The 15,977-nt window shown below is 40.4% G+C and overlaps 5 protein-coding genes across 11 annotated transcripts; 2 read left to right on the top strand and 3 right to left on the bottom strand.

Moving 5' to 3' along the window:
• Positions 1–475: 475 nt before the first annotated feature.
• LOC145698741 (putative pterin-4-alpha-carbinolamine dehydratase) lies at positions 476–943 on the bottom strand. Its single transcript, XM_081775958.1, has 2 exons — positions 777–943; positions 476–735 (listed from the first exon to the last, which is right to left on the bottom strand). Exons 1-2 carry the CDS (start codon positions 928–930, stop codon positions 536–538), a joined length of 354 nt encoding a protein of 117 aa, XP_081632084.1. The 5' UTR covers positions 931–943; the 3' UTR covers positions 476–535.
• Positions 944–2,136: 1,193 nt separating this feature from the next.
• On the top strand, positions 2,137–7,480 carry LOC145698550 (protocadherin gamma-B1-like). The gene is made up of 4 exons (XM_081775753.1): positions 2,137–2,432; positions 4,911–7,001; positions 7,043–7,125; positions 7,170–7,480. The coding sequence occupies exons 2-4, from the start codon at positions 4,936–4,938 to the stop codon at positions 7,466–7,468; spliced, it is 2,448 nt and encodes an 815-aa protein (XP_081631879.1). The 5' UTR covers positions 2,137–2,432; positions 4,911–4,935; the 3' UTR covers positions 7,469–7,480.
• A 1,341-nt stretch (positions 7,481–8,821) lies between these two features.
• Positions 8,822–11,313, top strand: LOC145700363 (BAR/IMD domain-containing adapter protein 2-like). 6 transcript variants are annotated; one of them, XM_081777619.1, is made up of 11 exons: positions 8,822–9,106; positions 9,548–9,670; positions 9,713–9,861; positions 9,962–10,059; positions 10,102–10,261; positions 10,305–10,437; positions 10,482–10,623; positions 10,664–10,693; positions 10,783–10,821; positions 10,973–11,154; positions 11,197–11,313. In XM_081777619.1, the coding sequence occupies exons 1-11, from the start codon at positions 9,062–9,064 to the stop codon at positions 11,203–11,205; spliced, it is 1,110 nt and encodes a 369-aa protein (XP_081633745.1). In that variant the 5' UTR covers positions 8,822–9,061; the 3' UTR covers positions 11,206–11,313. The 6 variants fall into 6 exon arrangements, with proteins under 6 accessions (XP_081633745.1, XP_081633746.1, XP_081633748.1 ...); XM_081777620.1 differs by having other exon boundaries at positions 10,783–10,797; XM_081777622.1 differs by lacking the exon at positions 10,783–10,821.
• Positions 11,314–11,354: 41 nt separating this feature from the next.
• LOC145700366 (store-operated calcium entry-associated regulatory factor-like) lies at positions 11,355–12,590 on the bottom strand. The gene is made up of 4 exons (XM_081777626.1): positions 12,370–12,590; positions 12,030–12,324; positions 11,586–11,955; positions 11,355–11,540 (listed from the first exon to the last, which is right to left on the bottom strand). The coding sequence occupies exons 1-4, from the start codon at positions 12,511–12,513 to the stop codon at positions 11,459–11,461; spliced, it is 891 nt and encodes a 296-aa protein (XP_081633752.1). The 5' UTR covers positions 12,514–12,590; the 3' UTR covers positions 11,355–11,458.
• Positions 12,591–12,907: 317 nt separating this feature from the next.
• Positions 12,908–15,779, bottom strand: LOC145700362 (phosphatidylserine synthase 1-like). 2 transcript variants are annotated; one of them, XM_081777617.1, is made up of 7 exons: positions 15,621–15,779; positions 14,800–15,028; positions 14,581–14,758; positions 14,459–14,540; positions 13,844–14,159; positions 13,597–13,718; positions 12,908–13,554 (listed from the first exon to the last, which is right to left on the bottom strand). In XM_081777617.1, exons 1-7 carry the CDS (start codon positions 15,744–15,746, stop codon positions 13,297–13,299), a joined length of 1,311 nt encoding a protein of 436 aa, XP_081633743.1. In that variant the 5' UTR covers positions 15,747–15,779; the 3' UTR covers positions 12,908–13,296. The 2 variants fall into 2 exon arrangements, with proteins under 2 accessions (XP_081633743.1, XP_081633744.1); XM_081777618.1 differs by lacking the exon at positions 15,621–15,779 and adding an exon at positions 15,193–15,352 and having other exon boundaries at positions 12,909–13,554.
• Positions 15,780–15,977: the final 198 nt, after the last annotated feature.

Here is a 15,977-nt window from a genome sequence, read left to right on the forward strand (position 1 = left end):
ACTAAACTTAAACTGTTTCCTCCAGTAAAAATAGATCTGAACAGATCCTTTGAAGGAGTTTTCTGATGGTAAAATGTCATTTATCCATTCCAATAAAGCAGTCACACTCAAGTCGGTTACGCCTGTTTCTTCATCTGAGTCGTAATTCGCAGGCTGATTTTATCTTTTAATTTTTTTCAAATATGTTCACTTACCATTTTCAAAGCAAGAACCGACATATAAATAAGACAAAGGCTTTTCATTTTATGGTTCTCTTGTTTATTGCACCTAGCTTCAATCCTCAGAGTCAGCAAAATAACTCGTAAAATATATCTATGGCAGCAAACAAAAGAAAATGTGAACGGAAGAGTGATAATTGTTCAATTATTTAGAGGTTGTGTGAAGAAGTTGAAACGAACAAGGCTTTTTTGGCCTTTTCAAAAATTCAAAAATTCTCAATAAAACGATGATTATTTATTAATGTCTTTTGATATTGAAACCATGAAAGTGGTAGAAGAATAAAGTCAGCTTTTTTTTAACAATTCATATTTATTTCTCAGCAGGAATCAATGAAAAGCGCCATTTCGTAGTCCAAGTCCGATAGTCCTCCAATGTCGTGAGTGGTTAGAATGACTTCGAGCTTGTTCCAGACGTTGAACCATTCTGGGTGGTGGACAATAGCTTCGGCTTTCAATGCAGCGCGGGTCATGCAGCCAAAAGCTTCGTTGAAATCCGCGAATTCGTGTTTTTTGAATGCTGAAATCGCTTTTTAGAGGTGATTTCTTTCTTTTCTGTACCTGAATCTCGACCATCAACAGCCAATTCCCATCCATTTCTCACCAATTCAGCTCTTTGCTCTTGCGAAATTGGCTGCGGAAGATTTCTAGTGCCAACTTCTTTGCAATTGGTACAAGCCTGGAGAAAAGCGGGAAGGGCGAATAAAAATTTCATTTTTTTCTGTGTGTTCTTTAGATGGTTCAGAAGAGTCAGTTAAATATGAACTTTTATTTGAGTTTGCAGATGCTTTTGTCTCACATTATGTTACGGCGGAGTAACTGATGAGGAAAGATTATGTGAAAATGAAATAAAAGTGGTCTTCCATGATTTCAAACGAAGAAAACTACTACAAAGTCTTCTCAAAAGGTCACTGGTAAGATACCAGTATTAACGGTTGCTGACAAATTGGCAGAAACAATGAAAATATCCGACTATCCCAAAGCTCTTCAAATTCCTTCTGACCTTTTCTTCCTCACGAGAAACGCTTCTAGTTTTCAGTTGAGAAAATAGAGTAGAAAAAAATCGAGATGGCCTATTTTACTGAATCTCCTCTTGATGGAAATATAACAATAACAATAAATACTGAGCCGACTCTCCTTCCGAAAATTCTTGGGAAAATTTTGTGAAGAGTTTTTCATCAAAAAAGATGACCACTTAGTTTGTTTCTCTCATTCACTTACAGAGCATAAAAAACTCGAGATAGCCATTCCAAGAACCGACTCCTCCATACATCTGGGACAAATTCACGAAACCACGAACGACTACAACAAGTTATCAATATTTTTATCCAAAAATAACAATCAAATTTTCAGCCGAATCCACCCTCTCCGATGAGGCCAAGAACGTCTGGATTCCCTCCATCGTTGGAACATTTGCTGCCCTCTTGATTGGGCTGATCATCGTCATGTTCGTCATGCAGTATGAAAGACAGAGTTTCTTACTGTTATTTTTGTTTCGACAAGTAAATTTGAGCTAGTGATATAACTCTGAAAAAGAATCCAAAAACGAAAAAGAAAGCAAAAACTGCTCAAGGCCAACATGATGGCAGAAAAGCTTCTTGAAGCCTAACTTTATGAAAACTCTTGCATGCTCAAAAATGAAATAAAAGAAAAGAAAAATCAAAAAAGGATATCAAGCGAGCATTCTAGCAAAAACCATAACGAAGATTTTTAAAATAAGTATATATTTAAAACTGATGACTTTTATTGAGATTCTATTAACTAAAAGTCAACCATGTTTTGGGTAAATCGTTGAGGACACCCTTAATAATAACCTTCAGGAAAGAAATCTACCGTGTAAAAACAAACAACATGTGTATTCTCAATAACCGGGTTTCCTCGGCGGCGGGTGGTGCTGAAGTATCAAACCCCAGCCGTGTCAATAATCTTCATCCCGTAATTGTGTGGTTTTGTGTGTGTTTTAGTAAGTGCGAGCGCAGCGCCTCCGTGCGCGCAGCCCTGGGGCACCAATTTTCCACCAAGCCTTCTCGGAGCACGAAAAAACACCAAAATACTTATTTTGGGTAATTTTGTTTAAATAACGCATGCGGTCAGAAAGAGCATGAACAGAACCAGATCTTCCTGTTTTTGAAACGTCGAAAAATCACGAAAAAACAGAGATTCACGAAGAAATCGCTCTTCATTTTCATACTTCTGTATAATTTATACAGTATAAAGGTACTGTTATTAAATTAGTTTTGACCATTTTTTAATAGAAGTAGACATCGGAAATATCAGAAAAGTATTGGAAAAGGGTCTTTCAGGCCGTATATGAATGTTGTTACTGAAAATTTCTAGAGCTTGATTTTCGACCATTTTTGTATATTGCTGCCACATTATCTTTTGTCTTGACCTTTGAGATAGATCTTTCCCAAGCATTGAAAAGTATCACTTCCCGCCGTATCAAAAATTCATTATCCAATAATGATCAACACTCCACTTTCAACTTACAAAAAGTTGTTCAATCCACATCGATTTTCGTAGTAATAAAAAGCGCATTATTTGATAAGATAACCCGCTAGGATTCAATTAATCCTTGCTGGGAAACTCCTTCAAGGAGAGTTTTTGTCTTCCTTGACGAAAATTAACAAAAACAGTGGAAGTTAATTTCGCAGTGAAGTGACATCAAGTGATACTCTTCACTTTTTCTCGTAGCTCCTCGAAAACGGCCAAGAAAGGGGGTACAAAAGAGGACGGGATTATGAAGTTAGGCTGCAGATTAAAAATGATAGCAGGGGAAAAACAGGGGCTCTCTTGAGGGATTGAGATTGATACAAATCAAAAGCAAGAGAACGAAATTGAGAATTTCAAATTTCAAGTGCTTATTTTCAAAATTCTTAAGGATATACCCACCTTTTGATTTCAAGCGGAAAAGAGGGGGGTACTAGTAAAAACTTCCATATTAAAAAACCTGATCAAGTTTTTTTTTCTTCGACTCGAAAATTGAGCGATCAGATCATCAAGTCAGTCTGGGTCAAATTTCATGGCTATTGCAATTTTCACATGTCACGCGTTCTCCACAGCAAAAGATGATTGATGCCAGATCAAAATTTCTAAGTTTTTAAGTTCGCCCCGCACGCTCTCAAAGAAAATCGCCTGCTGCATAAATAGAGCAGAAAAACGTGCTCCAAAAGATTCAAAACAGCGATTTTTGACATAGTTCTATACCTTTTAGCCGCTTCCGTGGTGAATCCAAATTACATAAGGGTGGAGTCAACGGAATAACATTTGTTGGAGATCAAAAGGGAGGGGATGAATTAAAGCAATTTAAATTTTGACAAGATAGCGTCAACCCGTAGTTTCCCGCGAATATCTCCTTTCTCGTTCTTTTTTTACTTCATGTTATCTCTAGAAAGCTTTAATTACACCCGGCGCACCTTCCCTCGATCTATTATCTCAGCCGGTAGTAGCTCTTTCAAGCTCCGCTTTCGGAAAAACATCGGACAACCGGTAATCCCGGGTAAGCGCCGCCGGGAAATCACCCTGCCCTGTATTTGTGTATGCAAAGGCGCTTATCAATACAAGATTAAGGTGGTGTTACAGTACCAGTTGCGGACACGCTACGATAGACATCAATTTCCAGGTGCAAACACACTCATACTTCCGCATTATCCGCCCGGAAAATCGTCAAAATAAACACCAAAATAATACTTTTCATAACTTACTAATACTTTAGTACTCATATGTTTTATGGTAAATATGCATGAGTGAGTGAGTGAGTGAGCAAAAAGTCCGTTTTTAAGACATCCGGTCCGACCCTTGAGTAGAAATTGAGTGCTCCAACTTCGTTTTTTTTTCAAGAGTTTCCCTCTTTTTTCGAGTAAAAACGAAAAAAGCGGATCGGATCCTCATTCAAAATTCATAAAACCGCCCCCTGCATACATGAACATATCGGTTTTCAAAAAATAAGAATAAATTGCGCATTTTTCAGGTCTCATTTATTCCAATTATTTTCGCCCTGGCTGACCGCAAGGTGACAATAATGCAGAATTGGTGCACATGCTTCTGGGCACGACGCCAGAAGCAGAACAAGGTAGTTTTGGGCGCAGCGATCATTAGCGGCTCCTTGGCTGCAATTTTTATGAGTCGAGGCGGGGAGCAGCGCCAATTAATAATTCTTTTAATATCCTCGAAAGTCGAAATGCCGTAGTGTCAGAAAGTGGTTCCTTTTATTGCATTGAAAGGGGTGCTTTTGAAATCGATTATTTTTAATAAGCAAAATCCGGTAGTCCATTTTTATAAGAAAAAATTGAAAGAACAAGACGCTGACTCCCTTATTTTATGAGAACAAATCGAGGGTATCCATCAAATCTTGTCACTTTTCCCCTATTTGCCAAACAACGATTTGTCGGCTATCGGGTTATTTCCCGGACAATTTGTAACTCAAGTATCGTGTACCCCGCGCTCTCTCCCACCGTTGCCACTCGATGTTTGTGGCTCAAATTGGATGTTAAATAAAAAATCTGTCTTTTCATGATGACAATATCAAGAGGATACCCTTGAGGCCTGGCAAAGTAATTTGTGGAGAGCTCTTGAGACTTGTCAAGTGAAAAAAAAGGAAGAATGTCTATGATGGAACTCGAGTTCTTTTTAAAAAATTTTTAACGGCCTTCCCTTACGAGCGCTAGAATTGAAATTAACCCTTTGTCTTTTCAGGGAATGCGCTAAAATCCGCCGAAAAATGCTTCTCAACATAGTAACATTCCTCGCCACGCTCAATTCCGCGGCAGAGCTCCAATATACAATTAACGATGGCACCACTCGCGGTTCATACATTGGCAACTTGCCCCAGGATGCGCAGCTCGGTTCGCCGCTGAATGTTGCTCAGCGGGTGTTTAAAATAATCGAAGGAGAGGAGTATCTGGACATTGATGCTTCTTCCGGCGATCTGTATACGAAAAAGGAAATTGACCGCGAATCGATTTGTGGAATCAAGGAAGACTGTTCCCTCGAAATCGAAGTGCTGTCTACTCCTCAAGAATTCTTCAACGTCTTCAACATCAAACTCCTCATTCTCGACCTAAACGACAATTCCCCGAAATTCCCAGAATCTCAATTTTTCCTCACTCTTCCAGAAAGCGCCGAAATCGGCACAATTCTTCGGCTTTCTCCAGCTTCCGACGCGGATACCTTTCCTTATCAAGTGAAAAAGTACTTTTTGGAAAGCGAACAAAAACCAAAGTATTTCGAAATTAAAGAAGAAAAAGGGTCGTCGATCCGAATTCCTCAGATTCAATTGACGAGAGAATTGGATGTCAACAAGCGATCAAGACACGTGTTAAAAATAATTGCAGAAGATGGTGGTGGCAGAAGAGGAGAGGCAGAAGTGATTATTGAGATTGAAGACATAAACGACCACAGCCCGAAATTTGAGTCGACTGAAATTGAAGTGAGCATTTCTGAAAACGCAGAAGTTGGAACAATCATCACCACTCTCCATGCTACCGACGCTGATAAGGGCATCAACGGGGAAATCGTTTATTCCTTCCAAGAAAACATAAATTCTCAATCCACGATGGACAAATTCAGCCTCAATAGCTCAACAGGAGAGTTGAAAATCGCCAAGCCTCTGGATTTCGAATCCGCAGCCGTTTACAACCTCCATATCAAGGCAGACGATAAAGGCGTCGGCTCTTCTCCTGCGTACACAACAGTAGTTGTCAATCTTATTGACGAGAATGACAATTCTCCAGAAATACGCATCTCCTGGCTTTCCAACGCGCCCGGGTCAATGCCTGAAGATGCGAAAATCGGGGATTTTGTTGCGCTGATCAATGTGCAGGACAAGGACAATGACGATGTTCACCTAGAAGTTCAGAATTCATCCGATTTTGAGCTTGAGAGCAATTCGAAGAACCGATACTTGCTCAAGACAAAAAGTTTTCTGGATCGAGAAAGAATCGACGAATACAATTTGAAGCTCATTGCTCGCGATTCTGGCTTCCCAGCGAGAGAGACGGTCAAGAACGTCAAAATCTTGATCACGGACATCAACGACAATGCTCCATTTTTCCGCCACGGGCAGTACAATCTTCAAATTGATGAAAACAATTCGCCGGGAGTCACCGTCGCGCAGATTTTAGCAGAGGATCTTGATGAGGGTCCCAACGCTGAAATTTCCTACAGTATCAACGATCCTTTGGGAATCTTTGACATCGACAGTGAAAGTGGAAACATTATTGTACTAGAATCAATCAACGCAGAAAGATTCAACGAGTCAGATTCTGATTTCCTCAGCTTCGAAATAATTGCGTCTGACCATGGTCGACCCAGCCTATCCGGATCTACGCAAGTGAAAATATTCATCAATGATGTTAACGAGTTCGCACCAATGTTTTCATCTCGAAATTCTAATTTCTCGATCGCAAAGAACGCCAAAATAGCCACTTCGATCGGATACGTCGAGGCAATAGATGCAGATAAAAGTTCAAAAATGATCTTTACCATTTCTCCTGCAAGAGCCGACCTGCCATTTTCAATCAACGACCGTACTGGTGAAATCTCCCTATCAAAGTCCCTCTGGAATCTTTCGGACGTCCCCGTTTACTATCAATTCCAAGTGGTTGTGTCCGACAGCGAGGGGTTGATCAAAGATGGCGATGTAGCTGAGGTAGTCGTCTATGTCTCCGAAAGCTTCAGGAGCTTGGAAAATATTGATGATGCTTCAAAAGCGGCGGTGGTTCTTGTTGGCATTTTTGCTGGTGCAGTGATGATTTTGATAACAATAACGATTTTTATTTGCGTCAGGTAGCTTTCTCAAAATCATTTCTTTGCTTACCTTTTGATAGATTCTACAAGACAAGAAACGAAAAACGAGGTCCGACGATTCCTCCGTCAAACTCCAAAGATGAGCTGTTTATTTCACTCCCTAGTAAGAAAATTTCAATTTTCATCCTTCTTACCTCCTACTTCTAGCTTGCAAACATCATCCCGATTCTCAACCCTACCCAGAACTCCACACAAACCGCTCAGACAACTCTTACAACTCCAAAGAAAGCTACTCCCGCGACTCTGGCGTGCCCGACTCAATCATCATCGAAAACGAAAATCAAAACTCAAATTCTAGAGCTGTTCATATTGCCCAAACTCTTTCACTAGAAAGGAAGAATAATAGTTGTACAGAAAAATTGCCGAAGATATTGGAACGGAAACCGACTTTTTCAACTTTCGTCGGAGATAGTGATAGTGAATCTGTAGTTGTTACTGAATATTGAAAATAAATTTGTTCATTGAATCAACGATTTTGTGAATTTAAAGAAATGTGATCAAAGATAAAAAATAGACAACTATAAAAGCGACTTCAAATCACCGATTTGTCAAAACGTAGTATTTTGTCTCAACTTGAGGAAAATCACCAATTGAGACTCTCAATTTGAGAGATCTTGAACAAAAATTGTGATTCATCTTTTTTTAAATCAAATTCATTTTTGCTCTAAAACTTGGGCAACCCGATAATTTGAAATTTCGACAGGGAGTTTGAAACGAGAAATTATGAAAATACACGTGACTCCGGTTCAGAAAGGAGCGGTTGGGTCATGTAAAAAAATAACTGGTCGGGATGTGTATAATTGCGGTCGTTATTGCGCTGGTATAACAGAGAAAATGGCAATTCTTCCGCAGGAAGGAAAAACTGTTTGTCTTGACTGACAAGGATTTTGAAATGTAAAGTATAAAATATACTCAATTATTCTTTATTTATTTATTCTATTCCTTCCGATAATAAATTAAATCTTACTAAATCCTTTCAATGTTTTGAAAAGGAATTTTCTAAAAAACAGCATTATTTTGTCTTCTCTGACGCAAAATTTGGATGTCCTGGTATGAAATGTGATGTTTCGAATCTTTCGCATCGTGAGTTCCTAAATGTTGCGACGCCGGCAAGAAAAATCAATCAGCAGGTAATGCAATAGATACAGATCAAATATTCTTTTCAATTATTTGCAGATAAGCCTCGTCATTTTTCACTGGTGTTGGACCATTACGAAGAAGCAAAAACGGATGTGGAAAAATTTACTGAAGAAATTAAGATAGCAACTGCGAATCTACAGCGCGCAACTGAAGTTCGTGACAGTATGAAAGACTCGCTCACATCTGCACTTGCCGAAATTTCAGATGATCTCGGAATAACTGGTATTCAACATTGATTTTATTCATTTTCATTTCAATTATTTTTTGCCGGAATCAATGTACCCTCTTGCAAAATTTGCTTCGAAGTATACAATAGCGCTGATCGTCAAGAATGTACCCTTCACTGTGGCCATCTTTCCTGCTTCAAGTGCTTGACTGGTCTTCCTGAGAAGCTCTGCCCGATCTGCCGAAAAGAATTCACAAAAGAGCGAATCATCAGACGCTTCAATAATTAAATTTCTCCTTGATTTTTTTAGATCTTGAATAAATGATGGAAAAACTGTGGTTCTTTTCAAGTGTTGATCAAAGTCTTGTCAAAGCTGAGAAGTTGCCCCTTTGTGCCTGTCATTGTTGATTTAACCATTGTGAAAAGTGTTCCGAATCCAAACACACTCTCGCAGGAAAATAAGGAGAATGATTCCATGCTTTTCTTTCACTTGATGAGTCAAGAACTTAATTTTTGCGGGAGAGAGTAACTAGACATGAGATAAACGCTCCTTCTGGGCTTGTAATAACTGCAAATAGTCAGTGTATCGACGACATCAATCAAATATTTGTCCATATAAACGGCGAGTCCTGTTGACTTTTAGCGAACTCGTTTTTGCGCTATTTTTCTTCCTCTGCAAGTTGCAGTTGCGCCGCGCTGCAAATTCCGAACGTAAAAAGAGAACGCTAGAATTATGGCTGCTCCTGTAAGTCAAATGAGTCACAATGCTTCGAAGACTAAGGAAGGTGGCGAATTGATAAGTGAGGAGATAGATTTAGAGCGCATATAAATTATGCGAGCAGTTTATGATTTGTAAATAGACTTAGTTCTCAATGACTTCATAACTTTAGTCTAACAATTTAGAAATAGAAAGACGCTAGTCCTTGTTGATATCAGACTAAAAAAGCAATCCCAAAATAGGCTCATCTTGAAATTATTAGGCTTATTTTCACAAAAGATAAAAATTCCCTAATTGAAAAATTTCCAAATCTATGATTTTTCATTTATTTGTTTGGTCTAGTCAGAACGAAGCATGAAAATAATTTTGTTTGAATGAAAAAATGACCCGGTCGACGTTTTCTGTTTGCCTAAACTTTCATTTTGTCTGCTTAGGACACGCGTAATTATTTGCAAAAGCGGCTCAAAAGCTTCAGAATTTGATCCTCAATAAGCCACTGCAAAGGACAATTATAACAACTTGCTGAATGGGTATCATCCTGCGTTGGAGCAGCTCAACTCGGCGTTCCGGCAGTATGAGACTGCAGGCGCGCAGATGATTGAGGCGCAAAATGAAATTGCAAAGGTCAGTTTTCAAAGCAAAAGAAACGATTCGAAGGTGTTCTAGAGCCTTGCAGTCCTGCTCAAACACGCAGAAGATTCCTCTGCCCGCTCCGATCTCCCAGACGGAATTTCCGCCGCCGAAGAAATCATCCGAAAACTCAAGGCCGAGCTCGAGCAATACCAAGAAGCCGCACAGGCAAACATCGTTGAACTAGGAAACGAGTTGAGCTTCGTATTTTTCTTCGCATATGAAATTTTACAAGCCGCGTGTCTGAGTTGGCTTTTAGCAAATATTAATCCTAAGCTTTCCTTGAGACTTGAAGATTTCAAAGGATGGAGAGTACCTGAACTCGGAACTGCAAAAGTTGAGAAAGAAGTGGAATGATGGGGTTGATGCTAAAGAAGCAAAAGGTAATTGAGCGCTTAAATGCTCTGCTCAGCTGGTTTATTTAGAAAAGGAAATCTCCAAGCTGGCAAAGAAAGGCAAGTCAAAGAAAGACGACCAAAAGCGGATGCAAAAAGAACAGGAGCTGAAGCAAATCACCAAGAATCTCGACAACTACGCCAGGGAAAGCTTGAAGAAATCAGTCTTGGAACAGAACAAACGCTACGGGTACTTTACATTCTATTTGTGTCTGGTTGATAAAGACTTTTAGGTTCGCGGTTGAATCGCTAAAGAAATCGATGACGAAGCTGTCACTATTCCACGCGCAGAATCAGAAGATTATTGCAGAGCACTTGGATGAGCTGAATCTTGGAAATACTGATTGGCAAGCTGCTGCGGATGCGGTAAGTACCAGAAGTAAAGAAAGGATACATCATCTGTCTGCTAGGCTGTTGAAGAAACTGCTCCAACTCCTCGAAAGTCAATTTATCAGATGCCAGACATGTCCGAAGACATTCACAACATGTCCGAACCATCGATTCCACCAGCCCCTGTTGTCGCAGCTTCTACTGCAGCTACAGTCACGCGAGGTATGGAACTAATAGTTGAACTGATTCTCGACTTGTTCAGATACGTTTTTGATTCCAAGAGCAAAAGAAGGTTAAAACGCTTTTGACAAAATATCTCCACAATCATTTTTTATCGTTTCATCATTTTTCAAGTACCAGTAGTCTCATGAAATCTTTCAGCTGTCTCGCCGAGCGGTAACTCTCCTGATAACTCACCAGGTTTTTGCCGTGGCATCACAATTCTTGATTTGCTTTTTTTCGCTTTTTTTTAACCGGGGCTGAAAAGTAGTGTCGGATCAGCGTTTTTAGCCCCGAGCGTGTGTTTTTTCAATTATTTTTTGAAATCTTCATTCTTACAATTCTATTCTAGCTCCTTCTAAAAAGAGAGTAAAGGCTACCCACCCTTACGCCGGGGATGGTCAAACTAAGCTCCAACTGGATGTCGGAGACACCGTCCAACTTCTCATCCCCCAACCACGTGACGGCTGGCACTATGGAGAGAACGAAAAGAGCGGCCTCCGCGGCTGGTTCCCTATTCAATACACAACCAAGGTGAGGCATTCTTTGTTCTTATATTCTAACTTCTGGATTTAGCTGATGTAGAAGGGATGAGTAAAAGATGCGCTGCTTCAGATTCGATTGTATTTATAAAGAAAAAACCGCCAAAATTGATTCTGCGACTTTTTGTATTGAATAAAAAACCATCAACAACTTGCTTTAACAATCCGTACCCCTGAAGGTCTGATTGCCAATTTCTTAATTTTAAAATAATGGAACATGTTGAACGCATTTTGATTCACATCGACAGTAAGGGTTATGTACAGAGATAGAAGTGACTATTGGCTTTACTTTTAACTCAACGGCGCTTTGTTCCGCCAAATCCAGAAGCTGTTTTTGTCGAGACAGGAGATGAGCTTCGTCGTGGAGAAGGACTTGATCTAAGAAAGAAGTAGTCAGAAATAAATAAAACGTCAGATTCTTACCGTCTACCATCATGAAATCCTTGAGAATAGCTGTTATTCGTTCCCCAATTGTTTCCGCCAAACCAGCTGTTTCCTCCGCCGAACCAGCCTCTATTTCTTCTCCTATTCGCACTCGCAGTTCCTGCTGCAAAACCGGTCGCTGCTCCAGCGGCAAAACCTGTTCCGAACCCAGGGCCATCAGAAGAAGAAGACGAGGAGCCACGACCAGGGCCAGAAAAGTAGCCAGTGTTGTTCGTTCCAGGATTGGTGCCTGCGGGAGGGATGAAATCGGGATTGTAAGGAGGGGGTCGGTCATCAGAATTGGCGTTATTGAAGCTGGTCACGAGGAGGTAAAGAACAAATGCGATTATTATGAAGAGAGCCCAAGAACCTGAATAAATTGATAATCTTCCGTTTTTATTGCAGTCACTTAGGGGCGCAGTCAGAATAAGTTCGGGTACAAACCTTCTTCAGAATCTTCAGAGCTGCTGCTCCAAAAGCTCGTTCCTCCAAAGCTCGAGCTAGAAGTCGATCCGCCAACGCGATCAATAGTGTACTCTAAGCCACAACTACCGGCGAGAATGTACGGGTCATCGGGGTAATCGAAGCCTTCGCCGGTGACTCGAATCTGGCCAAATTTGTACTTCATTTCCATGTCAGCTTTGCACTCCCATTGAATGTCCTGGCCATCTGTACCGCGATTGTAACATTGAACGACGGAGGGAACGAACGCTGAGCAGCCTGCAGAGCCTCCCATACACTGTAAAAATTCATTGATAAAGCATTTTTAGGGACTCAGACTCACCTGAAGCTGAGGAACAGGAGAAGATCTTCGCCCGGTGGTCATTTTACCAGCGTAGAGGGTTAAAACATCCACATTTTTAAGTTTAACCCGTTGCTGCGCGTCTGCAAACCCAAGGAGGGCGACTGTTAGAATTTCCGCAAGCATAACTTCTCTATTTATTTCTTTTGGTACTTGTAATTTAGAATCTGAAAAGAGGATTTTTGGTTTGATGATTTTAGACGAAAAATGGCGGGTTAAAAAGAAAAGGCGACGTGGCCTAAAGCTCCAGGCCTCGTGGCTCAAGTCGTTGATGATTCAGAAGGAGTAATTTCTGATGCAAAAATGAGAGCTAGAAAACGTATGAATCATCCTCTCTTACAAGTTTTAGCGAAGAGTTTGTCAAACTGATTTTTGCAAATATAATTGAAAAATACTATCGTGCTGTGATAATTTCAGAACACGAGTTTTTTCAGTCAAGTAGACCTATTGTTGTCTGAGGATCAATATTTGCTCATGAAAAATGGCTAAATTGAAATAGACACTAGATTGTTTCAACGGATAAATACAATATTTATTAACTTGCAATTCTATCAACAGGTTTTTCAAAAAGAACCTTTGTGGCAGAGAAAAGAAAGAAACAACCCTGTCAAGCAGTCTGAGAAATACTCACTCAAAAGTAGTGAGAAGAAAATCAACTAAAACTTGTAAATTTGGCAAACCAGTGCCTTCGATTTTGGTGCGAATTTAAGAAGTTTTAAACTTTTAATTTTGAAGAAGCGTTTGAGATAAATTTTTGAACTCTAGTGGACCTTGTTTTTGGTTTTTTTAATTATTGGAAAAGTCTAAATGATTATTTAATGATCTGAAATTAATATTATAATAGCGCAACTGTAACGAGAAGATTTTGATGGAGCTTCAAAAGGTAAAGACAGATTTTTAGTCCGAAATTTAGTCAATTTTCGCGCTTCTCTTTGAACTTTGCTGCTTGTTGATATTCACATCGAGCTCGATTTCGTCCTCATTAGCTGGGTAGCCCTTTGGATGGTAGTAGACGCCAGAGTAGACGTTCAGCATGAGACCAACGAAAGCCCCGATGAACATGATGACAACCCATTGGATGATGTAGCTGATGTTGGCGCGGGAGAACTCTTCGAAGCCGAATTTGATTTGGACGAGCGTTTCAACAAGGACAGTCATGATGTACAGCTAGAGAACACGATGAAATGGAGAGTTGTAAGGAGATCTTACCCAGCAGTGATTCCCAAGCCGTTTGCATCGAGGATCCGTGACGTAGATGTACCACTGCTTGATGGCAGGCATTGAGCAGAGGCCCATGAAGAGAATTCGACCCCAACACATCCAATTGTGTCCTGAAAATAAACGGTTAAGAGGTTTCTGATCGTTTTTAGGCTTTGATGGGCTCTGGTCATCGAGGTTTTTGAGGTTGAAAGAGTAAATAAAGACATTATTTCGTGTTAGAAAACAGTTGTCGAACCTGGATATCTGAAAAAGTGCTTCGAAAAGAAGGTGTTGAGCTCTACAATCTGCCAGAGCATCATGATGATAAACAAGGCAAGTGTTCTGCCGATCGGGTGGCGATAATTTCCATGGATCCAGTCCATTCTTCCCCACGATTCGGGCGTGAATTGAAGCAAGCAGCGTTTGAACTTTTTCTTCCGCGAGTCGATTTCGAGCACGCTCTCCCATCGGTAACGGCGTAGTTCGAGGAATTGGCCGACTATCATGCCGAGCCAAATGCCTCCGCCGTTGCAGACAACGACGTCGAGGATCCAGTGATCCCACCAGCATTCCTAAATTTTACTCTTTGAAGGATGTTGACTAATAATCAAAAGAAGCTAAAACGACCCGACCGTTGGCCCCGCTACGACTGTTGCATGGATAAATGCATCCATTGAAAATGGCTAAGAAAAACTACAAAGAGTCTCGTAAGATCAAGTTTATGCTCTTCATCTGTGTTACTATCATTTCAACCAATTTTCATGCGCATCTAGAACAAATCTAAACTTTGGACGATTTCATTGCTGATTACTAAAAACATGGATCTACATAAAATCGTAATAAATACATTTATTGCTACATAGCAATTTACCTTAAAATTTGGCAAAATATGCTGAAACATAACTTCGGTAATCTCCCACGTAACTGAAATAGTCCAACAAATTCCATAGTTCCTAAAACAAGCGTGAACGATCGCCCCAACCAAAATACTACCGAATCATAAGCGCCTTCATTCCCCATCCCCAGAAATGAGCGAAAGCGAAAATGTCTAATGAGGCCCAAATCGTCTCCAAAGTAACGTTTGAGCAGTCCTCAGCGTAAGCTTCGACCATGTCGATTTCCCGCTTGGCATCTTTTAACGAGGGGTCGATGAAGATCATTGCTCGGCGAACTAGAATTCTTTTATTAACATGTAATACTAAATTTTCTTACTTTGAGACATGCTGCAGAAGAGCATAAAAACAAGCGCCAGCATATAGCAAAATAGCGCCCCAAAGACGATTCGCCAAAGAATCGGATGCGGCCGGGTAAAGGGCCCGTTTGGGAAGAGCATGATCGAAATCGGTACTCCAACGACCAAAGCGCATGTTATCAGCCCGTGGAAGATGTTCGATTCTTCATTCTCGTCCGAACGGGTAAGGCAGATGTACCCAAGGCTCACCTAAAGAACAATTTTTATTCACAAGGAACAGCTTCTTGGGAGGATTATTTCTCGAAGCCGCAACGCGGCTTTTCATTCTTCGGAGTCCGAATTTCGACCCTGACTCAAATTTGCACACAGACAGAGCCGAGCTAGAAGCTTATAATAGCCTTATCCGAACTTACGCCAATTAAAAGGGTTGACAAAACGGTGCTTTGCGCAGAAATAATCTCTGCCACATCATTTTTACTTTCTCTCGACTCTGCTTCTTCCATATGAGAAGAAGTTTAGACAGGAATTAATTGATTAATTATATATATGGTCAATTATCTTTCATATGAGCGCTTGCTGATCAAACTATGAGCTGATCAGAAGAAAGCGCCCTGGGAGAGGCAGCTTTTCGCTTATGAGGAGAAAATGCGACAACTGTCAAAATATGGGTCTGTCTGAGATGAAAAAATAAGATCGAAAGTGAAAGTGATTCTAGAGACCTTCGATTTCGATCTTTGATTGTCTAGTTTTGCATTTTTTACAAGTTGACCTTTGACAGTTTTGTGAGATCGTCTGGTCGAAACAGGAATTATGGCCTCATTTTTGATCACCATTTACTTACAGCGATAAGCAGAAGAAATGTGACAGTGTGCGGCTCGTAGAATGCGTTGATGGTGATGTCCTGGACCTTCTTTTCCGAGGGAGTCTCATTTTGCGACCCCCGTTTCAGGGGCCGGTTTGGACTCATTGTCCTCTGAAAGAATATGGAGATGAGTAACAGTTGCTTGAGTTCAAGGAGGGAAACTGAGTTGAAGTAAAATTGAAAGATTCTAGTGTTGGAAAAGGTCGTGAACTGAATTGAGTACAATATCTGGTTGAACTGTTGAGTTATCAAGGTCAAAAAATGGGGTTTTTCCCGGCAAAAAAGCACAATTTCAAAGCAGCTTTTTTTCAACATGTTCATAGTGACGCCCTTATT

The sequence above is a fragment of the Oikopleura dioica genome, chromosome 2, assembly GCF_907165135.1.
Source record: "Oikopleura dioica chromosome 2, OKI2018_I68_1.0, whole genome shotgun sequence".
Taxonomy (NCBI): domain Eukaryota; kingdom Metazoa; phylum Chordata; class Appendicularia; order Copelata; family Oikopleuridae; genus Oikopleura; species Oikopleura dioica.